This window comes from Mustela nivalis (genome assembly GCF_964662115.1).
Source record: "Mustela nivalis genome assembly, chromosome: 16".
In the NCBI taxonomy this organism is placed as follows: Eukaryota; Metazoa; Chordata; class Mammalia; order Carnivora; family Mustelidae; genus Mustela; species Mustela nivalis.
In genome coordinates, this window is record NC_139035.1 from 30,543,520 (window position 1) to 30,571,183 (window position 27,664).

Genomic DNA, 27,664 nt, shown 5'->3' on the forward strand with positions numbered 1-27,664 from the left:
AATGGACATGAGCTGGTAGCTTTGATTTGCATTTCCCTGATGGGTGCCGGTAAACATCCTACACGTGCTTCCTGGCTATTTGATGGTATGCTTTGGAGAAATGTCTGTTTAAGTTCTCACACAGTTTTAAACTGGGTTTTTTGTTTTCATGGCTGAGATTTAGGAGATCTCTACATTGTGGCTATTAAGCACTTATCAGATGCGGGAGTTGCAATCACTCCCTGTTGTGGGGTGCCTTTTAACTGTGTGATCATGTCTTCCAAGGCACAAGACTTTTAACTTTCATGAAGTCCAATTTGTGAGAATGACTGGTGTTTTAATTTCACTGAAATTCCCAACCTCTAGTTTTCAAGCTGGAGGATATTTGGGAAAATGAACTGGTTTTCATTCCTGACAGGGCGAAAGAACCAGCGGTGACCACTCCTCTGAATTGATTGGGAACATTTATTATAGTAAGGCAGTTATGGACTTGGGTTACTGGCCTCGGACCCCGTCTACTGTGAGGCCTGCCTCATACGGGATTACAGGTCCTAGAAGCCTTAAAAATGTTTTACCTGCCGTCTCTGCCTTCTGCTCGGGTCGTGATCTCAGGGTCCTGGGATCGAGCCCCGCATCCGGCTGTCTGCTCAGCAGGGAGCCTGCTTCCTCCTCTCTCTGCCTGCTTATGATCTCTGTCAAATAAATAAATAAAATCTTAAAAAAAAAATGTTTTACCTGCCTTAGGGTGAATCCATGGCCAAAAAACTTGAGGACAAAAGTTGCCTTTTCTAAGCGCTGCCCTTCTGTGCTATTAAGTTCTACATGCCATTGACTGCTTCTAGATGTATGGAATGTTCATCTGTATAGTTATTGCTCAGCTTAGAATGAAGGCCATCTAGAGTCTCAAAGCTCCCAGCTGGTTTAGAACGTGGAACAGTATAGCAGGAAGCACCTGAGTTGGAGGTGCGCAGGTCTGTGTTCAAATCCCACTGAGGCACTTGTGTCTAATATTAGAGATACGCTGCTCAGCCTGTGGTTAAGTTCCCTAAGTGGGGTGCACCTGCTTCACCAGGCGGCTGCGAAGACCGAAAGAACACATGGAAAACACACACAGAGCTGTGCTTCTCTAGTGGGCACTAGCAACATAGCGCCCGTTAGAAGCGGACTCTGCCATCTTTTGTGCAGGAAATACAAAGAAAACAAGTAGCACTGGTTACAACACATTTATTCACGTACCCTGTTGTGTGATCGGGAAGTGCTTCTCACTCCCAGTAATTGAATTAGGTTGTAACAGTTAAAATTCCAGAAGCCAAACTAGTAATTTATTGGTGCTCATGAGCATAAGTAAACAGACATGGTACCACATAATGGAATTTTAAACACTTCTAAACTTTTGGTATAGCTTTGAATATGGACCAGTATACTTTGGCAGTGGACCTGATAGATTTCCAATATGCTTCGAAATCCCACGGTTCTTTCAGACACAACAGGAGAAATTTGGATTTAACTTTGGAATCTTGAGGACCAGAGATTCTCAGGAAGCTGGAAAAGGCCAACATTACTTAAGCCTCTACTTACCGTGAATACAATTTAGTGCTATTAGAAAGAAAACGGTGGGCAGCAGTCAACCGATTGCTGGTTTCATTTTTTTTTAGATTGCTTTAGTATTTTTTGAAAAGAATTGACCTGAGATGGTGGGCTATAGGAACTTGTTATTTCTGAGGAGTTTTAACTTTGTAACCTTCCTGGACTACCAGTTATAGAGTCTTTTGTCTCAAGAAATTGATAGCATTGTCAGATCGGACTTTATGCGTTACGTATTGGAAATAGCCGGTTCCAAGAGAGACTGCATCATATGGGCTGATTGCTTTTCAGAATGCCTCTACTCCTGACTTCAGATCGTACTTCCATGATATTTTGAGCGGGCTGGGTAAGTGCTAACAAATGGGTACTCACAGCTAGGGCAGGAGGTGAAGAATGTGCTGATCACCAAGGATGAGATTTTATGTTACATTAAATTAAAATTCTCACTGTTGGGAACAGACAAGACCAGGAGTTCCTAGATCCTAGAAAATATTATGGCTAAGGAAATAGAGAACTCAGGGAAGGGATCCACCTCCAAGAAACTTTGAGTAAAACAGAATTAAGTGCCCTGTCTTAGGAAACAGTTCACTACTGATCAGGAAGTGGGACATCACACATCGTTTCTTTGGAGATTAAAGTGCAGGCTACGAAATGGCATAGAAAACAATGCATAAAATAGTGCAATTTCAAGGTGCCGTGTTGTCTGCTTCTTACACACAGCCTCTGTTCCTATGTTCATCTTTTCTTAAAAAACAAAACAAAAAAAAAAATCCAGCTATCGTGACACCTTTAGCTTATTTATTTAGGCATGACTCATACTGTTTTACCCACCTTCTGGGCTACATAGAATATTGCAACATTTTAACAAGTAGAATAATAGTGCATACACCTTGAAACTACTAAATAGAGATTAAGGCAAGCCCCTGTAAAGTTCAGTACTCCAGAAAACACGTTTTACCAAAAGTAAAAAAAAAAAAAAAAAACCCAAAACAAAACAAAACAAACCAACCCAAAAAGCTGCTTCTAAGACCGGTGGCTTTAGGCCAGATGGCACCCCAATGGTTTTTTAAAACCATGTGATTCGTTACGGGGACTGCGTCTGCCCCATTATTTTCAGGCTCTGAAGAGCCAGAAAGGAGCTGAAAAAGCAGGAGGTTGAGTAACCTCAGGTCTTGAAAAAGACTTTGTATTTGGGATTAGGGGAAAACCGAGCCGAGTCCGTGCAGGAGAGAGGCAGAGGGCCCTGGGTGGGTGAGGTGGGGGCAAGTCCCCATGGAACTGACTGACGCCTGTTCCCCTGGGTCTGTGTTGTGGGCACTGTGCCATCATCGACTGACAAGCGCGAGTGACCCACTAACACAGAGAAGTCTCCTCTGAGAAACAGGACCCGAATAACTCATGGCATCTCACTCCAGGACAACATGACACTCACAGATGCCGCCGAAGCCACGGGTGAAGCCACGGGTGTCTGACCCCGGGCAAGATGGTTCCCATCCGGGAGGCTCATCTACGGTGTTGCTGGGGCCTGCCGGTTTTAGCTGATGAAAATCCTTTGTGATCTGTCGAACCCTCAATGCCACTCTACTATCCAAAAGCAAGCACCTGACTTTTTCTTAAGCAAGATGTCTTCGGTAAGATCGAAGACTTTAACAGATAACTGAACCGTAGTGCTTTCTTCTCCTACTCTTACGAACATTCGTGCATTCACAGGTACAACTCATGGGCCTTACGGACAGACAGTTACAAGTGAATCTTTTAGAAATTTGGACTTTACAAAGAGACAGAAAATACCTTCCGATAGTGTGGATGCTTCCTACGAAAGCCAAATACTCATGCTGACTAACAGAAGGCTCTACATACATTTAGGGTATGTAGGTGCAGTTTAAAAAGAAACCTAGGAAACTTGAAATAATTCAAGAACAACTGCTAATCATCTGAGGTTGTACCCCTTTGATGCGTAAGGATCCTACTTTATAAACCTGTAAACATGTTACCTGGTTACTCAAGAGTCTTCCTTTTACTGGGAAGGCAGACTATTCATGGCCATGAGTATCCCAGCAGGCCTGCTTCAGAGTTAGAACAATATGGCTAAATCCTAGGATTAAAAAAATGACACCTGCCGAGAAAACGAGTTCCAGACGGGGACTTTTATGGATGATCTTGGCTGACAAATGTTTTTTGGAAATTGTTTATTTTAAAATTACCTTCCCAACAAACCATGAAAACACTTGGATGTTAGATGTTTTTTTTTCTTCATTGAAAACATACTACATTGTAAATGGAGTTTCCAAGTCAGACAGAAAATTGATCAAAATCTAAGGACAGTATTATGGAAGGACAATATTAAAAATGGGTAAGAAAAAGCTTCGTTTGGTGAGATTAAAGGATGCATAACCGTGTCATGGTGGACAGGCAGAAAGGGTGGTAACCTTGTGCTTTTATTCAACTAAGGTACTTACCAAACCTTAGGTTTTTTGCAGGTGTCCAACTCCCACCTGGACAGGGGTAATTTTCTATATTACACCTAAACCTATTTTAAATAACTGAAGCCCATGGCAACAGCTGTTACGAGTTGATAAAAGAACTTATCAGTCAAATAATAACTACATAATTTAGTACATAAAATAAAACGAGGACAGTAATAGCTGAAGGTCTCAAAAATATACAACTGGGGAAAGTAACCACTGTATACAATTTGGAGGTTGTTAAAGTGACCGCTTAGAAGGGTGAACAGTGCAAGACATGCTTTTCCAGTTATACGCTCAGAACAGGAGTGCAAACAAAATTAAAGCTTCTGTTTAAAGTTGTAGGAAAAGGAAAGCTTGAAATTAGTATTTAAAAGCTTCCCTCAGGTCATCCCCCAGAAATGAAATGATCAAAATGCTTTTTCATAGTTGGATTTTCTTCAGTGAGTTTTCTTTCAGTGGTAAAACTGCATCCTACAAGTTGGGTCCCCTGCTCACACCTGTGGTGATCACGTGCTGATCCATGAACACACACGGTGGTGAGGAAGGGCCACGACCAGTCCCCAGAGGTCCGACAATGACAGAGCCTGGAGTTTGGGGTTCTTGCCTTGGCTACTATACCTGAACCCTACAGAGAACAGAGAAAGCGATGAGCTTTAGTGTTCCCTTGTTCCCCTAAAACTGGAGGACAAATGGACTAATTCCTCCCTGGAGGCAAGCTGCTATGGCAGTGGAAGGTGTTAGGCGCTCAAATAAGCTAACGCTGCTCTAGAAGGTGGAGAAGTAGAGAAGTTCAAGGTCAATACCAGTGCCAAGAGCTTTTTCCGTGAGCTGACTAGGCGATGCGGGCATGCATCCATGCAAAGGCAGGGCGTCGCCCCAGAAGAGAACTGAAAACATGTGTAGAACAACTGGATAAGTCCCTTGCCAGTAGGTTATAAAAATATATAGTCAATCCTGTAGAGGCCCCTCTTACAGTCAACACTATGGAAGTCTGTTTAGTTACCCATTACTTTGATACCAAAAAGCATTTACTACTTTTCAGACATTCCAGACAAAGGTCACTTATAACAAAAAGTCAACTTTTTTTTTTTTTTTTTTTAAACAAGAGACTGTCCATTTAAAAAGTAGGTCTTTTCTTTCAAGTGAAACAGGACACTTTCTGTATTCAACTTAACTTCTAGTCTGTCCAGACTGGTTTGTTTCAGATCCTTCTGTAATGTGCATATATGCAGGAACAAATAAACTTACTTTTAAACGTTATCTGCACAGAAAAAAGTTAACTCCTCAAAACATGATAGGACAGGTCTGGTTAGTACAAATCTATTGCAAAGTAAAAAGACTCTGTGCATCAGTTCAACCAGGAGAAGCGGGAGAAGACTGTCCCAACCGTGAGAGTTCAAGTTGAAGTTGTGTTCTGTCTGAAAGCCCAGAAGCCTCTGGGGCGTCCTGATGGGCATCACTGCTTCGGTTGCTCAACCGCGTCTTCCTTTGGAGCTTGAAAGCCCCCCACCCCCAACTTTACTTTCTATTCCGAAGACGCTTCGATTTCCTAAGGGAGTCTATGGCTTCTGGTGCCTTCTTCCGTTTCCGAGGGGACTCCTCGTTCTGCCCAGCCCCTGAGGAGTTCCCCACCGCGCTCTCCATGACCTCCCGCAGTTTGCGCTCCAGCTCCGCCAAGCGTGCGTTCTGTTCGCCTATGATCTGGGTCTGCTCTAGCAGCTTCTGGTCCTGGTCCTGAAGCTGCTTCTGCTGCTCCTGCACTTTGGTGCGAAGCTCGGAAATTTCACGCCTGAGAACAGTCACGCCGGCACCGTTTGTCTTAACCTGCTGCTGGAGTTTGGTAACCTCTTGTCTTGAAGGGTTTTGCTTGGAGAAGAGCTGCATGGTTGTGAGGGCTGCAGAAGGTCCCGGAACTGCAGAGAAATGGTTTTAAATGGTCAATTAATCACTTAAAATGTCTCCCACTACTGGTAATACTTCATTAAACTTCTTTTGAAATGGAACAGCCTTATAATATCACTTCTGATCATTTCCTCTTGGCAATCTACATCCGTCTTAACAGTAAATGAGTTTGAATTCTGATGGTTGGGTTCACGTGGCAAAGTATGGATTGCCGGGAAATGGACAAGGACTACAAAGGTAACATCGACATAAAAATCACTATCATAAATAACCTCCCTTTAAAAAAATGTTATCTCTTAAAGGTTTTCTGAAAGGACTGGATGGATCCATTCCTACCCTAAACCCGCCAAGACATATATATAAATAATATCTTCCTAGACAGATGCATTGTTCCTTCTCTCTCTGCTTACCTTTATCTAATTTCCACAAACACAGCAAGGCTTAGATCAGTTCCTACCTCTTGTCAACTCTCAGTCAACAATGGTTCTAGCTTCCTTAAGATCCTGTCTCTGCTACTCATTTGGCATTTCAATGGACCCTTCTTTAAAATGTTTCTCTTACCAGTGATAATTTAATTTCAAGTCTGGATATGTCTTACCTTTTGACATAGTAAGATCCTTGAGAGCAGACACCAAGTATTACACTTCCTTTTAGTCTCCACAGGACACAGTACAGTGCTGTGCGCGTAATAGGTACTCAATAAATAACTGATTAACGCTGAGATGCCACAGGCATTATGATTCAATTACAGCCAGCCGCTCAGTCACCCCACTGAGCACTCCAGGGAGATAACTCATCTGAACAGAACGTGACGTCTTACTAAAAAAGATTTTCCTGATTTAAACTATTTGTGAGAGTTGAAGATATTTTGAATAATTTTGTCTTTCAGTAGATAAGCGATATACTTCTCCAAAAGAGCTGCTAAAGAAGTAGCGGCAGGGCTCAAAGCAGCCTTACGTGGCCTGTCTTTTCAAGCAGCGGCCAATCTAGGGGCTGAAATAATTAAGTGAATAATCCGTGAAGAATTTGGGGGGTTTTATCTGGTATATTTCATTCTGTTTTAGCACCATGGATGTTAACTAGTCAGAAACATCAAAACGAAACAACAAAAGACACTCCACAAAATCCCCCCCCAATATACATAGCTTTTTATCCAAAATTCTAAGTTATTGTATGTCAGTAGTTACGGATATGTACAAAGATACAGCCACTAGACTGTTCTTCAAAGTGTAGTTTAAATACTGCAAAACGAGCTCAACAAACGTGCTAACAGCGATGGATCGGTTACACGAGTGACGTCATTAAAAATCACGTTGCAGACACTATTTACAGACACAGGAAAGGTCACAATATACGACTAAGTGTGGGTGCGGGGAAGCAAGTTAGGGAACTGTGTAGGAATGTTCCTTTACACTGAACATATCCACACGAGCTACCTGGAGGAGAGCCCATGAGCCTTCCGGACACATCTGATCCTGGTAACTTCCTCTTCAGAATGGGCACGATCTTCTCATCAAAGTACTCCATCGCCATGGAGGAGATGTCCCTTAGCTCTTGAAGTACTTCATGAGCTCGCTGAGGGGCTCTGGTGGAATTGACGTATCTCAACACTCGATAAATCTCATCAATCACCTACAATAAGGAGGTCTCATTAGCACTTTCAGTTTTGTCTTTATAAGAAAATGGCTCAACAGGGAGAGAGGGGACGATGCCGTCTGTACCGCATGGCTTTGGGCTTGTCATAAGCCTTCGTGTGTTTCATATGCACATTTATTAAGATTTTCTGCATCAGGTCCTGAGGCTAAGGAATCAGGATGAATAAAGTACAGCTCTTGCTCCAAAGGAAACCAGAGGGCAACAGACGCGGAAATAAGTGGTAGGAAAAGGGACATACAAGCCGCGAGAGAAACCAGAGAGTGAACTATGACGCTGAATCCTGTCTGCGGAGAGGGCTAGAGGAACTGACCCAAATCCACTTCACTCCAGCCTGAGGGTTTCCTGAAGCCCCAGGAACCCAAACAGACTTCCTGCTCTGGGACCAGGCACTCTGTCCTCGGAGATTTCGTTTCTCTTCAGACCTGCTATGGACTAGGATGAGGTCTCCTCGGATTCCCCTCTCCCACTATCAGCAAAGGGTAGTGAGAGGCCCCTTTTCACTTTAAGGGTATAACTGCAATGGGAAACACAGGCGTAACATACGTGGGGGAGAGAAAGCTCTGACCACCCTGGTTCCTAGTCCTCTTGCTGGAATGGCAGCTGAACCTGCCTCAGCTCTAATCCCTACAACTGATACACTGTGCTCCTGTAAACTGACTCGTACCTTATCTTTACCCTTTTTGGTCTTTGAGGTAATAGTGTGAAAGCAAGGTCTCTCTCCATTTGCTCAAGTCTTCCATTAGGAAAGGTAACATGTTACAGAGAGATTACGGTAGTCAAGAGGAATAATCCATGTTTTCAATAAAATTAAAACCATTCTCTTAATTCTGTCCCAAAGTTACGCACCAAGGACAAGATGAAGGAGATGACCTACACAGCTTCGACCATTCAGAGGGACTGGTGGCCACAGTGTCACATGTTAGGAAAACATGGTATTGACCCAATTTTCAAAATTATTTCACCCTGCAAGGGTTTTAATTACTTTCTGAAAATTACTTTAGCAGCAGGAATGTAAGGGCACGATAAGTCTGGAGGTCTACTAAAGGGATCACAGGCCTTAGGCTGGTCACTTATAGTATTTCTAACAGTTCGTGATTTTTCTACTTCTCAGTAGATCATTCCTTCTATCTTTTTAATAATGTCTATATCCAACATGGGCCTCAAACCCAGGGATTGCACACTCCACTGACTGAGCCAGCCGGGAGCCCCTGGCCACTCAAAGTTTTTACAGCTTTCAAATATGCTGCATGCTGAACCCCTCCTGAACCTGAGATGATAATATTTTACAAAGTACGGTATGACCATATATGATGCTTCTCTAATGCTCTAAGCTCATGTTAAAACTGGCAGCACTGGGGTGCCTGGGTGGCTCAGTGGGTTAAGCCTCTGTCTTAAGCTTAGGCTCAGATCATGGTCTCAGGATCCTGGGATCGAGCCCCGCGCTGGACTCTCTGCTCAGTGGGGAGCCTGCTTACCCCTCTTTCTCTGCCTGCCTCTCTGCCTACTTGTGATCTCTGTCAAAGATAAATAAAATCTTAAAAAAAAAACCAACAAAAAACCGGCACTGTAATAAATGACATACCATAAACACGACTGAAGTATGTGGACTATTAAGAGAATTTCTATCTTGTGTAATCTAATGTTGAGCAAAGTTCCTATTAGAAAACAGAACTTTGATGTCCTCACTTTTTCTCACATTCCATCTTTTTGTTCTACTTGAAATTTTCTTAACTTTCCCCTCTACCCCTTTTATTGAATTAAATGCTTTTTCTATATTTAAAAAATTTAAATGCACTTAAAAATGTTTGATTATTTCTATATGGCATGTGTTTAACTCTATCTCTAATGATTCTCTGTGCTCTGCTCATATTTAAGAACCCAGCACACCTGGGGTGCCTGGGTGCCTCAGTCGTTATACATCTGCCTTTGGCTCAGGTCACGATCCCAGGGTCCCAGGATGGAGCCCCACATCAGGCTCCCTGCTCAGCCTGCTTGGAAGGCTGATTCTCCCTCTTTCACTCCCCCGCTTGTGTTCCCTCTCTTGTTGTGTATGTGTGTCTGTGTGTGTGTGTCTCTGTCAAATCAATCAATCATTTAAAAAAAACCCAAAACAACACACAGACAGACAGCTCACCAGAACCCCTGTGCTTAACCCAGAGGGCAGGTGGGGTTGGGGGCAGAGGAGAAGGGAGAGGTGGAGACGAGGGGAGGGGAGGTGTGCCAAGAAAGCAGGGAGGGGACGGGGGGCGCAGGGGAGCTGATGACAAGGGGGGCGGGGTGGGGACACTGGGAAGGGGGGCGGCTGCAAAAGTCAACGCAAGAACAGATTGATTTTTCTTCTTTCATTTTAAAGGTTCGGGGACTGTATTTATTTTCAGCACAGTAAAAAGAAGAAATGTGCCCAAATAATACTGATTCTAAGAATGTCTTCATATTAAAATCAATTTTAAAAGAGATAAAAAACACAACATTCTGGAAACATTCAATAAACTCAAAGAATATTTCTCAAAATAAGGGACCCATGTTCTTCAAAAGCAAAGGAAGCCCAGGAACTATTCCACATTAAGGAGGTTATAGAGTCCAGCGGGACTGCAGACTGGGTTCTGGACTGAGAAAAAAGTCTCTAGGACGAGTTTCACTATCAGCGGTGAAATGTGCTGTGGGCTGTCAGTGAGAGAGGCCATCGTAGCAAACTTGCATTTCCTGATTTGGTAACTGTGCTGCAGCTCAGTTCGAGAATGCCCTTATCTCAGAAACCACATCAGAATATTTAAGAATAAAGGGTCATGGTATCTCCACTATTTTGAAATGGTTCAGAAGAAATAAAACAGAGAATAAAAGCAAACGGGACAGAAGGTAATAATGCGGGATCTGGATAAAAGACGTATGGAAGATCCTTGTCCTATTCTTGCAATTTCTGTGCAAATGTGAAATTGCATCAAGACATGTAGTTACCAGAAAAAAAGAAGAGACTGCAAAATGCCACACCGCTGTTCCTCCCGCCGTCTCCTGGCCCAAACATGAAAAACCAACTAACAAAACCCAATTCTCGGATTTTTAGTTTGTTCAGGGAAATCCTGCCTTGTGACCCTGCATAATCATTCACACTGAATATCCTGACTTTTGGGAACCACTGGGTTTCAGTGAGCACAGAAGCGGTATCAGAGCCACTGGTAAGGCCTTAATTAACAGGGTCTTACCCATGTTTTTCTTTACTATTCTATTTCCCAGAATGGTCAGTTGGCCTCTGTTCACTTGTGTGCTTCAGTATGTGTGAACTGCCAACACGGACGCTGAATTTTTCGTACAGTGTGACTTCTGTCAGAAGAGTTGAAAAATACCAATACAGGGCGCCTGGGTGGCTCAGTGGGTTAAGCCGCTGCCTTCAGCTCAGGTCATGATCTCAGGGTCCTGGGATCGAGTCCCGCATCGGGCTCTCTGCTCAGCGGGGAGCCTGCTTCCTTCTCTCTCTCTCTCTGCCTGCCTCTCAGTGTACTTGTAATTTCTCTCTGTCAAATAAATAAATAAAATCTTAAAAAAAAAATACCAATACAGTGGTCAGCGTCAGCAGCTGGGGCCCTACTGACCTGCAGCTGTTTCTGTTCCAATGTTTTACTGGAACACACGCACATGCCTCTGTTTCCCTCATGCTGTCCATGGCTGTTTCATGGAGCTGAGACCACGTGGCCTGCAAAGTCAGAGATGCTTACTACCTGGCCCGTTATAGAAGGAGTTTCCTGATCCTGTTCCATGATCGACAGTAGCAAACTACCAACCAGTCTGACTCTCTTTTAATGCCCTTGCGATCCATACGGTCTCCCTGTCCAGAGACCCCATTCTAAACCCCTTCCGCGAGTAAGACCTGGTTTTTCACTCAGGAGGAGGGCAGTGACCTAGCTGTTTGGAGTTGGAGAGGGGACCTGTAGGTTTAAAACATTTTTAAATACAGAGACGCAACCCACCCTCCCTTGTTAGTCCCACTCGCACTTGGAGCTTTCTAGAAGCCAGCTGTGCAGACCACACTGTCACCCAGCTCTCCCACGGCCCATCTAGGCTTTAACCTCCTCAGCTCTGCTGAATTAGCTACCACTTCTCGTGTACATTCCAGCTTCCAGAATTTTGTTGCTGCTGCTCTCCTGACTTCACTCTCATGGGTCTCGGTCTTTTTTTCCTTTTTAAACTAGCTCCTTTACTGTAAGAACAAGCTTTGGGAGGAATCTGAGGTAAACATGCATTTAATCTGTCATCTTTAACCTACCATTTGCTTTTAAGAGTAAATTTGATTGCTCTTTCAGAGAATATTTAATTTTGAGAGGCGGAGGGAATCTTAAGAAGGCTCTGGGTTGAGAATGGAGCCTGACCTGGGGCTCGATCCTGTGACCCTAAGATCACGACCAGAGCTGAAATCAAGAGTTGGTCATTTAAGCGACTGAGCCACCCAGGCACCCCAGAGAACAATTTTAAAAATGCTTTTTGCCCAAGTGTTAGTTTAAAATTCCAAAATTCTGTATGTATTGGGCATTCTAATTTAAACTATAATGTTGATATTACCCAGGTTCACTTAAGTACCTTGTAAAAGAGTAATCTGTGAATGAAATATTTACTATAGACATGAAAACGAGTTCTTTTATGAAGTACGAAAATTCCTGAATTTTTAAAAGTTTTTATTTGAAAGGTTTACCCAGGGGCACCTGGGTGGCTCAGTGGGTTAAAGCCTCTGCCTTCGGCTCAGGTCATGATCCCAGGGTCCGGGGATCAAGCCCCGCATCGGGCTCTCTGCTCAGCAGGGAGCCTGCTTCCTTTCCTCTCTCTCTGCCTCTCTGTGATTTCTGTCAAAATAAATAAAATCTTAAAAAAAAAAAAAAAAAAGGCTTATCCATTTGTCAGAGAGCGAGTGAGAGAAAAAGAGCACAAGCAGGGGGAGGGGCAGGCAGAGGGAGAAGCAGGCTCCCCACTGAGCAGGGAGCCTAAAGCGGGACTCTATCCCAGCACCCCAGGACCATGACCTGAGCTGAAGGCAGACACTTAACCTACTGAGACACCCAGATATCCCAAAAGTTCCTGAACTTTTAAGTAAAATCCAGAAGCAGGGTCTGGGGGAACACAAGAATAACCTAATATAGAAACCTTGTACCAGATCACGATTATAGGTTAACACTGAGAAAGAATTATTATTTTTTAAACATCTTATTTATCTGTCAGAGAGAGAGGGAGCAGCAGGCAGAGGGAGAGGGGGAAGCAGACTCCCCGCACAGCAGGGAGCCAAATGCAAGGTTCAATCCCAGGACCCTGGGGTCATGACCTTAGCTGAAGGCAGATGCATAACCGAGGGAGCCACCAAGTGTCCCTGAGAACTATTTTATAGAATGTACTCCTCCTTTAGGCATGTGAGGATTAAATGCCACGTCCTTTGGTTCTGAAGACAGAATGTGAGGACTTTTAGGCTGAGAAGTGCAAAAGGGGAGAAATAGGAAAACAACCCCAAATTACAAAGTGTGTTAGGTTGGCAGTTTCATTTTTGTCTAAGCAAGCTAAAAAGTACCAGCTACATGAAAATAAAAAGTAACATTCTGGGTGGTGCCTGGCTGGCTTGGTCCGTCAGTAAAGCAGACAACTCTTGCTCTGGAGGTCATGAGTCTGAGCCCCATGTTGGGCTCAGAGATTACTTAATTAAAAAAAAAAAAAAGAAAAAGAAAAAGAAAAAAAGCAATATTCTAAGGATACACAGTGTTTGTTGTTTTAGGCAAAATATAAACTAAGAAGATGGCACTTTTTAAGAAATAAAGTTATTCAAGATGAATCCAACAAAAATCATTTGTTTTTTTGGTGGGTGGGGATTTTTCAGGTTTACAGGAGAAAACTTTGGATGAGTTTTTGTGAAGACACAGGTCCTATTAAGGAAGAATCAGCAGGCTGGCGCGAAGCTTCTGTCAAACCCATCTGCCAGCTGGGCCCTGGTGCTCTTACCAAGGGTACAGGGACAGACCCTCCACTGCCGTGTGGAAAGGCAAGGCCACGCACGTGAATGTGCTCTGAGGACAGAAGTGTTTCCCGCATCTAGCTTGAGAGCAGGGACAAGGGAGAGTGAGAGGGGACGGGTCTGGGTTAAAGGTGGGCCTGGGCATTCTTGACCGCTGTGCCGCTGAGGGCCCAGGAAGGGCTGCAGTGAGGAGCTGGCCCGAGCTGATGTCCGGGGGGGCCTGCCGAGCCTTGACACCATAACATATTCTCCATGGCGCCGTGGTTTTGTTATTTTGATCCTAAAATTAACGTGAAGAGTCAACAGAAACTTGCAAAAAACCAGCAGGACTCAACTGGATTTATTTGTTCAGACAGTCAAGACCAGCATTCCAATCACATGATCCTGAATCACCCAGAAAGACCCGTCCCTTCTGTAAAGGTCAAGTACTAGGCATCTCAGCTCTGCGGCCCGTGTGGACTGAGCACACACTACTCCACTCTCGTTCGTATTAACTGGCTGAAGTGTTTCTGAGGTTATGAAAACTCTAAGATGTTTCTCAAATATTGACATTCCTAACAATGAGATAAGCAACAAAAACCACGAGGCAGCAGGGGACAACCTACACTAGTTCCATGAACTTCTCAGATCACTTGAGAGATGAGGCCTGTACATGAGATCTGGATGCAATATGGAGTAAGAATCAGAACCAATTTTTAAAGTTAAGTACTCCATAGAAGAATTTGTAGCTAACAGGAGGCAAGTGAGATATACTGAAGAATATTTCAAATAAAACAAGAAACAGGATCCCCCCCTCCATAAACATCACAGAAAACTGAAAATGGAGGAAATACAGAATATGTTAAATATAGAATATTGTTAAGTATCTATGGAAATAACCAAAAGAGAACATTCCAGTTTTTCTAGGAACTGATTAGCTCCGACCATAAGGGAATCTTTTGCTAGCATCAACTAAGTACCAAAAGGACCTTTCAATCCACCTCTGCCTCTTCCACATACGATACGAAGAGACTTCATCTGAATTTATTCTCCATTCAGGAAGCAAGATACCACAAGCACTGAGGCAGTATCTTAAGTAGCACATTGTGAACTTGGGGATGGTAAATACGCCACGACAGACTGACTTCTGGGTTCAATAAGACTACTCCTGTGCTGCTATCCAGTAACTGTCTATTCTCGCTGAATTTGGAAGTATTTAAAGTGTCTCCATGAGATGCTTCTCACACAAAACAAAAACCAGCTTGTCCCTCCTACTCCACCTCCCCCAAATCCAAATTAGAACAATCCTGAAGGCAGGGACAGTACCTGACTTATTTGCTGTCGATCTTAAACAAAGAGTAAAAGCCCACAAATGTGTTTTTCAGCAGGAACTCTGTTTTCTCTTCCTATTTATGGAAAGAGTTTGTTAACTGGAGTTGAGGACAAATTCCTAACAAGCTTTTCTAAAGAACAGCAGAGCATCTACTGTGTGTTTCACAATGAGACTTTTAAACATGAAGGTCATGTATGGTATGGACTTATTATCAGTTATTGCACCGAAACTAAACAAATCCATTCACAGAAACTCATTCCAGAAAGATGGGTACAATTCTGACATTTAAACAATCGCTTAACAATAATAGAACTTTAAGTAGTGCACTCTAGCTGTTTTGGGAAAGCAGTTCTATTTTACCTTTCCTGGGATGAAGCAACAGAGATTGGAATCCACATACTTCATGAAAGTCATGTTTAACAGTGAGAGCCTTGTTTCCACAGCAGCAAGGATGTCTGCGTGACGAGCTAACGAGTGGTTTCTTCTTTCTGACTCCCTCCTAGAGTAAGAAAAAAAAAGCAAGCATGAAAGTAATATTGTGAACTAAATGGCAGAGAAAATGACTTCCTGGGACCTCTTTTTTCTTTTTTAAAAGATTTTATTTATTTGACAGACAGAGATCAAAAGTAGGCGGAGGGGCAGGCAGAGAGAGAGGAGGAAGCAGGCTCCCCAATGAGCAGAAAGCCTGATGTGGGGCTCAATCCCGGGACCCTGGGATCATGACCTAAGCGGAAAGCAGAGGCTTAACTCACTGGGTCACCCAGGCACTCCCTTCCTGAGATTTCTAACAGTCTAATATTTACCTGTGAATTTGATACCTACAATTGGGTCATGATTTAACCGAAATCATCAATGAATCGCTATGTCCAGAAATCCCTGCCAAGGACTAGTACTCACTAATAAATTATAGGGGAGAGGGGAATCCGTTTTTTTTTTTTTTTTTTTTAAATTTTGTGTTTTGCTGTATCAAGCCTAATGGCCATTAGAATAAAAAAAAAAAATCAGAGAAATGGAAGAATTACACAGGGGTATGTGAACAAGGGACATATGTTTTTACCCATAAAATCAGCTTACTTAAACTTCTATATAAACTTTTTTTTAAACTGTTTATTTATTTTAGAGAGAGAAAGAGAGACAGAGAATGGGGGTAGGGGCAGAGAGAAATTTCAGGCAGACTCCGCGCTAAGCGGGGAGCCTAATATGTGACTCGATCTCACGACCCTGAGATCACGATCTGATCCCAAACCAAGAGTTGGTGGCTTTATTGACTGAGCCACACTGAGCTAGGCACCCCTAGCTCACTTACACTTTTCAGGTGTTACTGAAAAATACTTCACATACAAAATTCACTTTGGAGGTGTGTGACTTCATGATTTCTGGTATATTCAGAGTTGTGCACCCACCACCACCATTTAATTTCTCAACGTTTCGTGACCACAAAATGAAAGCCCGTAACTATTACCAGTCACTCCCATTCCCTAGCCCTTGGCAACCACTGGTGTACTTTCTGCTTCTACGGATCTGCCTGTTGTGGACATGGCAGGTAACTGGAGTCGTAGGATATGTGGCATTTTGAGTCTGTCCTTGTTCACGTAGCACAGCTCTCAGGGCTTATCTATGTTGGAGTGCATATCCATTCCTCTCCACTGCCTGCTGACATTTCTGTCATACAGACATGGCATCATTCTGAGGACCTGATCATCAGGTGATGACTTCTGGGCTGTTTCCACTCTCTGGCTATTATGAATAATGTGACACAGAACACTCAGGTACGTTTTTGGCGTGACTATATTTCCATCTCTTTTGCTATAGCAAAAGAGATGGAAATATGTACGGAAATGGAAATACATATATATATATATATTTTTTTTTTTTTTAAAGATTTTATTTAGGGGCACCTGGATGGCTCAGTGGGTTAAAAGCCTCTGCTTTTGGCTCAGGTCACCCCCCGCCTCTCTGCCTACTTGTGATCTCTGTCAAATAAAATCTTAAAAAAAAAAAAAAAAAGATTTTATTTATTTATTTCACAGACAGAGATCACAAGTAGGCAGCAAGGCGGCAAGAGAGAGAGATAGGGGGAAGCAGGCTCCCTGCTGAGCAGAGAGCCTGATGCGGGGCTCGATCCCACGACCCTGGGATCATGACCTGAGCCAAAGGCAGAGGCTGAGCCACTCAGGTGCCCTGGAAATACATATATTCTATGTATATAGAATATATGCTGGGTCATTTGTTAATTCTGTGTTTAGTCTTTCGAGGAACAAAGTGTTTTCTAAGGGCAGAACCACTTTACAATCGCACAAGTAATTTATGATGGTTCTGATTTGGCCACATCCTTTCCAGATTTTTTTTTGTCTTCTTTACTCTGGCCATCCAAGTGGGTGTTGTGTGCTATCTGTGTTTTGATCTGCAGTGCTACCGGCTGGGGACTGCTGATGTTGAGCACCCTGCATATGCTTAGTTAGCCTTCAGCTTCTCTTCTTTGGAGAAATGTCTCTTCAAATCCTTTGCCCCCTTTTAAACTGGGTTCCGTGTCTTTTTTATTGTTGAGATCTATGAGTTCCGCATACTACGTGGATCAAGGTCCCTCACTGGGTTATTTGAGCTGTTCACGATTTTCTCCCCTGGTGTGGGCTGTCCCTTCACCATCTTGATGTCATCCTCTGCGGCACAAGTTTAAATTCTGAGAAGGTCCAGTCTGCCTACTCTTTTGTTACTCATGCTTTAGGTGTCATAGCAAAGAAACCACTGCCGAATCCAAGTCCATGGAGGTCAGTATTGTTTCCATGTGAGGGTTTACAGTGGAGCCCTGACACTCACACTTCGACTATAGTCTACTTGGAGTTAGTTTTTGTAGATGGGATGAGGAAGGGGCCCAGCTCCATTCTTGTGCAGACACCCAGCTATCCTAGCATCATTTGGGGAAAGCATTAGTCCTTTTCCCATCGAGTTGTCTTGGCATCTGGCTTGAAAATCACTACATATCTAAGGATTTCTTGTGCATCCTCCTGGTTCCACTCCACCTGTGCAACCGCCTGTCTTTATGCCCACACCACACTGGTTTGATTACGGCAGCTTTGCAGTAAGTTTTGATATTGGAAAGGCGCAGGACTCGGTCACCTTTGTTGATCTTTTTTAAGACTGTTTTGATTAGGGGCACCTGAGTGGCTCAGTGGGTTAAAGCCTCTGCCTTCAGCTCAGGTCATGATCTCAGGGTCCTGGGATCGAGGCCCACGTCGGGAGCCTGCTTCCTCCTCTCTGTCTGCTGGCCTTCTCTGCCTACTTGTGATCTCTATCTCTGTAAAATGAATAAATAAAATCTTAAAAAAAAAAAAAAAAAAAAAAAAAAGACTGTTTTGATTCTGAGTCATCTGTATTTCTATGGAACTGTAGGATGAGCCTGACATTTTCCGCACAAACCACAGCTAGGATTTTGACAGGGCTTACACTGCATGTGCACAACCACTTGGGGAGAACCGCCACCTTCAGAACAAAAAGTCTTCCCATTCAACACCATTTAAGTCTCTTTCTATTTCTTTTACCAATGTTTTGTGGTTTTCAGCAGACCAGTCTTCTTTTGTTATAGTCATTACTAAGTATCTTATTCTCCTTGACGGTACTGTAAATGGAATTTTTTTTTTTTTTAAGTAAGATCTATGCTCAACAACCCAGAGATCAGGAGTCTCATGTTCTTGGGGCTGAGGCAGCCAGGCCCCTGCCCCTATTTTCTGAGTCTAGTTGACACACAGTGCTACAGCAGTTTTAGGGGTACAACATGGTGCTTCAGCATTTTTCTAACTTATGCCATGCTCATCCCAAGTGTAGCAGACAATGCTATTATTCTGCCATGGACTATATTCCCTGTGTTGTACTTTTTACCCCCATGACTTTTTCATTCCATCACTGGAAGCCTGCGGAGATTCCACTCCGATTCACCCACCCTGCCCATCCCTGCATCCTGCAGTTAACTTGTTTTTGGATCATTGGTTGCTAACACAATTATGCAACTCCTTTCCCGCACTGATCTTGCACCCCATATCCCTGCTGAGTTTTTATGAGCTCTAACAATTACAGGACTCCTTATGCATATGATCACATATATAGGAGATCTTGTCACCTCTGAAGAGAGAAAACGACTTCCTCCTTTCCAATCTGGAAGCTTTGAATTTCATTTTCTTGCCTAACTGCCCTGGTTAGAACCTCCAGTATAATGTTCAACAGAAATGGTTAGAGTGGGTGAACCATAGTCAAAATCACTTACTGTGATTTAGGTACCCTTCCCTATAAAAACTTGGAAACCATTTAGTATGTAGACTTACCCAAATTAAAAAAAACAAACCCCAAAACAACAGGGGTGCCCCATGTCGGGTATAGCCATTACTTTAAAGACAAAAATCCAAAAAAACCCCAACCAAGAAAGGGAAAGAAAATTCCCACTTGTAAATTATTGCCAGCACTAGGCACAACGTACCTTGGAAGTTGTGCTTTAACTTGTTTCTGACATAGATTGTGGTATCTCTCCACTTTTAGAAATCCCTGATTCAACATTCTCTGGCAGACCAAGTCCATTCTTTTACAAACCTACAGGAAGAAAGAAGGAAAAGGGAGAATTTTAACAGATAAAACCCAAATATATAACAGACAATTAACTTAGACTCCTGTTAGCTGAAAGTTCTCTGTGCCAGTACTGTTCCGCAGTTTGCAGTCTGAATCTCTAAATCAATACACATGGTAACATGTGGTGTATAGTGAGGTGAACCCCTCCTGCTTTATAACTCTTGTGGCATTATGTTAAGAAATTAATACTATGTATAGGCAAGGAATTTTACTTTTATTTTAGGTACTGGTCTGAATGTATCCCCACTACTATGGTCAGAAAATGTAGTCCTGAAGATCAATAAAACAAGATATTCAAAAAGTTTTTAATGGTTTGAAAAAAGAAAGTTCTCTGGTAGCTCAAAATGTGTATTCAAACTGATGCCCAACCTCTCATAAAGTTTATGAGCTATAACCAGAATGAGAATTCTTACTTATTTCTACAAGCCAGGGTTAACTATGGAGAGTTACTAAATACTGTCCTGTCTTCCATAATATCAAACATTTTAACATATGGAACAGAACCTTGACTATTTTGAATCCTTAAGGAAAACTATGTTTTTATACAGTAAAAGCACCTGAATTTCAACGTAACTTTTATGTGTTCTTGAGCAAGTCAGCTCAATAAAGCTGGAGCCAGCCTTCTGTAAAATTGGATAGTACCTAACTCACAGAGGTAGCATTAGGATTAAATGAAACAATACACACTAAAATCATTTTGATAAACTCTAAAGTGCTCTGTAAAAATTATGTTAAATTGTTTAACTTTGTACTAACTGGAAGATGTTGTTCCAGAGATGCCGTATTTCTGAGAAATACGTATTATCTTAATAAAACCTGGTGCACAAAATCCTTTTGTTCTTCGATTCCTGAGGATTTTGCAGTGACTCGGAGGCATCAACTTGAATGTCAGTTCCCACTGTATAGGTGTGGATATTTAAAGTGCAAGACATTGAAATAAATCTAGATCAAGGCCAAGGCGGTTAGGTGGATGCTGTCCTATGCTTGTCTCTCTCCTAGCACCCGGCACAAATGCTTGACAAATACTTGCTGAAATTGAAATGTTTGTTTTCTCTGAGAATACACAGACAAAAATTCTGGCAAACTGGATTGAAGCTAACAAAAGCTGTAATACTTATTAATGAAAGCTTTAATACTACAGTATTAAACACCATGTAGTTCCAAAATCAGAGCACACTAAATGAAAGGTATTAAGGAAAACACTTCTTTTCCATTTGAAAATAAATAAAAACAACAAATTTTAAGTAATGAAACTAAGAGTAATTCCTAGTTATATTTTAGAATATGGTGGGATCTATTTCTAACTAAACCAAACCAGCTGTCAACAGTCAACACATGGTCAGTGTCTATTAAAAAATAACATTAATAGGGGCGCCTGGGTGGCCCAGTTGGTTAAAGCTTCTGCCTTCAGCTCAGGTCATGATCTCAGGGTCCTGGGATTGAGCCCCACATCAGGCTCTCTGTTCAGCAGGGAGCCTGCTTCCTCCTCTCTCTCTGCCTGCCTCTCTGCCTACTTGTAATCTCTGTCTGTCAAATAAATAAATAAATCTTAAAAAAAAGACATTAATAAAACTAATAAATATAAACATAAATACATGTTAAAGTTTATTTGTTTTTTAGTAATTTCCACACCCATCCTGGGGCTCAAACCCATGACCCTGAGACCAAGAGTTGCACACTCCTCTGCCTGAGCCAGCCAGGTGCCCCAGTATAAATAATTTTTAAAGGAAAAATAACTCTTCAGAAAAAAAATATTTAGAGTTACATTTTTGCAAATCTCTTTGATATGTAGTTTTATAGAACAGAAATAAACTGCCATATCTGCTTCTGTATCCAGTCTACTGAAGTATTACCTTAGTTCGAGAAAGCACACAAGCACATGTTTCATGAGTTATCTGTATGCTGACATCATCACATGTCACAGAGCTCCTGGAAAGCTCCGCTGTCTACTTGTGAAAGGCAGAAATAACAACTTAAAACTATAATGAAAAGACTTCAGATCTTACAGACTCCCTCCCTGAAAGGGCCTTGGGGACCGCTCTGGGAGCCCAAGACTAAACTATAAGAACCACTGTCCCACTCCTAAATAAACATTGTCATGAGTACTGGTACTGAGATTTTAGGTAAAAAAAAAAAAAAAAAAAAAAAAAAAAATATATATATATATATATATATATATATATATATATATATGATCTACTTTTACTTTATCTTTGTTTTTGTGCTGTTGGTCATGGCTTACTGAACATCCAGGAAAGAAAGAATACCAAATTAAATGCTGTTCTTTTCTTACAATATTGATTAATGCTTAAAATATTTTTGACCTCAGCTTTTGTGGTTCTGTTCTCATTTGTCTGTCTTTGTGACCTCCTGTTTTTCCAAAACTGACGGGAAAAAATTTTACCTTACTTGTTATTAAAATACAACAAAAATCCTAGCAATCTGGTCATTTACCCAAGACAGTAAAATAAAATTCTGGAGTCTAATATATCAAGATGATGACTATGTCAAAAACTATCATGGCATTCAGAGATCAGCACAATAGATACTTATCAACATACCAGGGAGCTCACGGAATACTAGTCTCCAGTGGAGACATTCAGTTTGGGCTCCTCCGTTACTGCTGTTCTAATTAGAAGAGATGTGGTTTTTCTTTAATTATTTGAAGAGTTAAACTGCCATGTTTACCCTCTTCCATCATTTTCTAACCTAAGTAGTAATGAAATATTTTGTTCACTTTGTCTAGGAATCTTTTTTGATTTCTTATGCCACCATGGTCCTACTTAACAACGCAAGACACATATGCCATAAATTTGTGAAACCTGTAATTTTCCTATGAAACCTAATCTTAGTGTCAAATCTCGGTTGATTCTAAGATCCATATCTTTCCAGATTTTAACATTTGACATTGGAATGGTCTTACAATAATTGGCAGCATTTCTTTTTCAGAGGGCTCACAGGCTACGAAATAGAAAAGGGTGGACTTCTTTGATTTTGTTTAAGATGCTGCAGAGACTTTAAGATGTCAATAAAAGCTCTTCGGAGGGATGGGGAAGCACTGCCAGAATATACATACAAAATGATCAAGATGCATTCTGATTTCAAAAATCCTAAAACACGAAACTGTATCTTAGAATCCAGGAAATGTTGTAATAGGTTCGGATTTTTCATGTCCTTATTTAGTGCTTTACAGTTCTCAAATGAATTGAATACCTGATGCTTTTCTCCAATTAATGCAGAAGCTATTATCAAAGATTAGGCCACTTACCAATAACCCTCAAACTGGAAAGAACTTAAGACACCAGAACCTTTCCTTTCTTTTTACAGTGAGAACACGGAGGCCTTAAGAAATTATGTAACGTGTACAAAGTCAAACTATGCAGTGGCAAAAATGAAATTAAGAATTCAGGTTTCTAATTAGTATCTTTTTAAATTTAGTGATCTGCAGCTCTACAGAGTGAAACAATTATCCTAACAATTCTCAACTGATTGGTCTCAACTAACACTCTGCTGCTACAGAAAATGTTGACACAAGTCTCAAGTAGGACTTCCTGAGGCAGTATGAGATTTTAAGGACATTAGGGGGTGTTCTCATCACACTGCTAAAGTTTAGAGAGATGGTGCTAGTCTATATCTTTCTAGAATTCTTCCAAAGTTCAAAAATCAGAAGTCAATTATGAGGAAGCAATGAGACAAATCTGCACTGTAGAACATTTTATAAGCCATCTGCCCTGATTCTTCGAAAAGCCAACTGCACGAAGAATGAAAAAAGTAGGGAGAATGTTCTAGATTAAAAAGACATTCTGGGTTAAGCCTCTGCCTCCAGCTCAGGTCATGCTCCCACGGTCCTGGGATAGAGCCCCACATCGGGCTCTCTGCTCCAAGGGGAGCCTGCTTTCTCCTCTCTCTCTGCCGGCCTCTCTGCCTGCTTGTGATCCCTATCTGTCAAATAAATAAATAAAATCATTAAAAAAAAAAAAAAGAAAGAGCTGTGGTTCTCAAAGTGTGGTCTAGGGACCCCTGGGATTCCCAAGATCCTTTTGAGAGTCTGTGGGGCCAAACTAGTTTCATAATACGACGGCGTTATTTGCCACTTCTACTCTCATTCCTCCATAATATACAATGGACTTTTCCAGTGGCAACACAACACATGACAACAATTTTCTGGCAATTAATGAAGAATATACTGTCTCTTCCTGCATCTTCTAGAATTTTCTAAGGTAAGCTCTTAGGGTCTTCAGTAACTTAAAAGAGTATAAAGATGTCCCGAGGTTTAAAAAAAAAAAAAAATTGGGGCGCCTGGGTGGCTCAGTTGGTTGGACAACTGCCTTCGGCTCAGGTCATGATCCTGGAGTCCCGGGATCGAGTCCCACATTGGGCTCCCAGCTCCATGGGGAGTCTGCTTCTCCCTCTGACCTTCTCCTCGCTCATGTTCTCTCTCACTGTCTCTCTCTCAAATAAATAAATAAAATCTTTTAAAAAAATTGAAAACTACTGGCACACAGCAAGAGATGTAAGGAAGACAGCATGCCTATTAAAAAAGGAGTTAATGGTTTCTCATTTTCTTACCAATCAACGTTCTCTAAAATTTTCTAACATGTTTGAACAAAAGATATAAAAGGAACTATAAATGGGTAACATTTAACTAGCTACAGTGCTCTGAAGTATCTCAGGATGAAAGTATATAGGTATTTTGTTACCTACCAGAAAATTTCATTCCACATAATGAGCAAGACTTCTGAATTTAACCTTCAGTCATATTTATGTCCTGAACTACTAACAGGATTCCATTAAATTTATAGAAGCTCAAACCATACAGGAAAAAATTTCATAGGATACCTCTAAAACAGCTTTTAAAAAGCCTTCCATATTCATATTTCAGTGAGTGAGAACACTATGCTCACCAATCAAAGTCAAACGCTCAAACTTGGCTTAGATACACTCCTGAACTGGGGGTAGGACCTCACTTCTTAACCTTTGCCACGTGTTTCAAAAACTCTCACCCTATCAAGAGGGCCTAGGTGACAGTCTAACGCTGTATCAGCACAAATTTGTCTGATTTACTGAAAAAACAACTCAAAGTACAAGTTTTATCACTTCAAAAGCTGTGTTCCATCAAATAATTTTAAATACATTGGAAGAGTTAAGTATTTAAAGCATTATTTCTGTGTAATCAAGATTTCTAGGCTCTGGATACATTTTTGGAGCATCAATGGCAGGAAAAATGAACAAACAAACCAACAATTCAATAAGGCATTTGGATAATCCCTTGGAAAGAACTGGAGAGTCAAATTTCAATTATTCATGGCAACAGGAAGCAAAGACTATCATCAACTAAACTGAAGACACAAAGAACTGAAAAATGTTATTTTAGCAATCTCAACCAAGAGCACATCTTTTATTTTTTATTTATTTATTTTTTTAAAGATTTTATTTATTTATCAGAGAGAGAGAGTGAGCACAGGCAGACAGAGGCAGAGGGAGAAGCAGGCTCCCTGCCGAGCAAGGAGCCCGATGCGGGACTCGATCCCAGGATGCTGGGATCATGACCTGAGTTGAAGGCAGCTGCTTAACCAACTGAGCCACCCAGGTGTCCCAAGAGCACATCTTTTAAAGAAAATACAGAGTAATGAGTACATGGCTTATGTGTCTGTCTTCTAATTTAGGTGCTAACCACAGTGACAACTGAGTCCCTAGTAAGTAAATCGGAGAGAAAAAAAAACCTGAAACATCCAAACAATACATACACTAGTTCATCAACCACTGAGCTGCTGACATTTAGTGTTATGGAAACTAATTCTATTCTTAATTAGTATCACTCTCTTCCAAGCATATCCAGCCTAATCCCACTAAAAAAAAAAAAACAAAAAACAAACAAACAAACAAAAAACTTAAAATGAAAGGAGCTGGAGTAACGTGTACTCCAGATAGCAGCCTACATACTAATGTTCCTTGATTTTTTCTGGCAAAGAGCCCTTTAGATATAAGGAAAGCACGAAGCAGGCACTGTTTCTACCCTGCCAATGTCATTAAGAGACCACAATTAAATTAATGCTGACATCTAGTGGCAAGAAAAAAATCTTTCTTTTATAATGCTACCTGAATTGTACCTTATGACCCCAAACGATCAATCTGAAACCAAAGACATTTCCAAATAGCCACAAAAGATTATCCACTTAATCTACAAATTATCTATTAACCTTAAGCAAACAAAAGAATAAGAAAATAGTTCCTCATTACTAAACCAGAGGGGAAAGACCCTCTCTAGGACATAAAATTGACTTAAGAATCTTTGGGGGGGGGGGACACAGGGGAGGGTAAGGGGCTCCTTATGAAAAATCTGTTTGAAACCACAAATCTGTACCCTAAAAGTCTAGAAGAGATGACTGCTTTAAAATTAAGAACGCAACTGAGTATTTCACTTGAAAGAGATGTCATTCATTAATAAACAGTGGGATGTCCTAAGAAGCTAGTTTTCCCCCCCAAAAAATGTTTTTAATTTTTAAAAAGGTAAACGACTGACAAAAGAACAAAAAACCAGTGTTCCCCAACACTTACAAAACAGAACTGTGAATATTCCAAGCTTTACAAAGCCATTGTTTGGCTGAGAGGCTCAATTCAATCAAATGTTATGCCTAATTTCCAGACACTGTGAACATACAGCATGAATCTTGAGCAAACATCATCCTTCATAAAAATCGGACTATTTAAGATTCTACACGGAATTCTAGGATGACATGTTTGGGGAATGCAGGGACAATCAATTTTGACAAACGATTTTTCAACTGAAGTATCTTCCATTCTGCAAGACTGGCGTGGTAGAACTGCTGGGCTGACTAGAAAAGAGAAACCTGGTCATCAGTTTGAATCAAAATTAATAAACTTTCTTTAAAAAGTATGATTTCCCTTCCAAAACGCAATTAGAATCAAATTTAAACTGGGGGTGTAAACCTAAAATGTGGCACACGAACGAGAAAATGCTGTACACACTACATTCAGAAATATGTCTTTGTCCTCTTAAAAACAATCCCAAGCACAGATTGAGCTCCTACACAGAGTCGGCACAGAGTCCCTTCAAAATGTCCACCTCCTTCAATTTCCTTCCCACTTAAAGGATAAATTCCCCGACAGGAAGCCAAAGATCTTAACTGACCTAAGACATTCATCAAACCTTCAGTCCACGGTGTGGAGCGAGGTAAATTCCTCCTTTCTATAAATCACTTGAACTACTGTGATTTGAAGCTGGCGGGTGGGCCTAAGTCACTAGTTAGAAAATGAACTGCAAGAGAAACCAACCCTGTCCAGGGGCGAGGTGCTCCCCGAGGGTGGGAAGTGTCGGGGCGAGGCCGAGCCGGACGCGCTCTCGGTGGGCTCTACTTTACTGGTCACCTGGGGAGCTGGGGCCACCAAATGGCGTTCACGCCCCTCGGAGCCCCCACCGGGTTTGTGGAGGCCTCCCCGACCCTACTTCATCTTCTCCAACCGGGAAACCTGGGTCGGGGTTGGGGGGGAAGTGGGGACACAGTGCGTGATTCCTGCGGACCGACCAAACCTGGCTGGGCCCGGCCGGGGGCTGGACGCTGGTGCACAAAAGGCGGCGACCCGAGCCGCGGAGCCGGCGTTCGGGCCCGGCGGCGTTGGGACGCCCCAACTCCCGCCGCCGCCCCGCTTCCGGGCCGGGGCAGCGAGCCCCCTAGCTCCGCGGCAGGAAGGGGAGGGGGGATGACCCCGCCGCCCGGCGCCGGGACTCCGCGTCCTGGAGCCGGCTGCGGCTCCCTCCCCGGGGGACGCGCTCCCCTCTCCGCCCCTCCCCAGACCTCGGCCGGCGGAGGGGGCGGCGGGGGTCCCGCGGGGGCCTCACCAGGCGGAGCTGGCTAATTTCGTCGTAGGACATAAAGCTGAGGATGTTCTCGATGGCTACGATGGGCAGCGCCACCAGCGTGTTGTTTTGAGGCAGCTGGTCGGGAGCCAGCGCCTGGGCTGGGGGCGCCTGGGAGCCCGGCTGCGGGGCCGGGGGCGGGGGCGGGGGGGGCAGTCGCTGGGTAGAGCCGATGGCCGAAGAGGGGCCGCCGTCGCCGTGGCCGCCGCCTCCTTCCTCAGCCATCCGCTCCTCCGACGCCGCCGCCATCTTGGGGGTTTGATTTCTTCCCCCCGCTGCAAGGGGAACTA

The 27,664-nt window shown here is 42.5% G+C and overlaps 1 protein-coding gene across 1 annotated transcript; it reads right to left on the reverse strand.

The window, feature by feature from the left end:
* Positions 1–1,187: 1,187 nt before the first annotated feature.
* On the reverse strand, positions 1,188–27,662 carry FBXO28 (F-box protein 28). Its single transcript, XM_082703853.1, has 5 exons — positions 27,357–27,662; positions 19,350–19,459; positions 15,242–15,380; positions 7,370–7,565; positions 1,188–5,944 (listed from the first exon to the last, which is right to left on the reverse strand). The coding sequence occupies exons 1-5, from the start codon at positions 27,621–27,623 to the stop codon at positions 5,550–5,552; spliced, it is 1,107 nt and encodes a 368-aa protein (XP_082559979.1). The 5' UTR covers positions 27,624–27,662; the 3' UTR covers positions 1,188–5,549.
* Between the last annotated feature and the right edge of the window lie 2 nt (positions 27,663–27,664).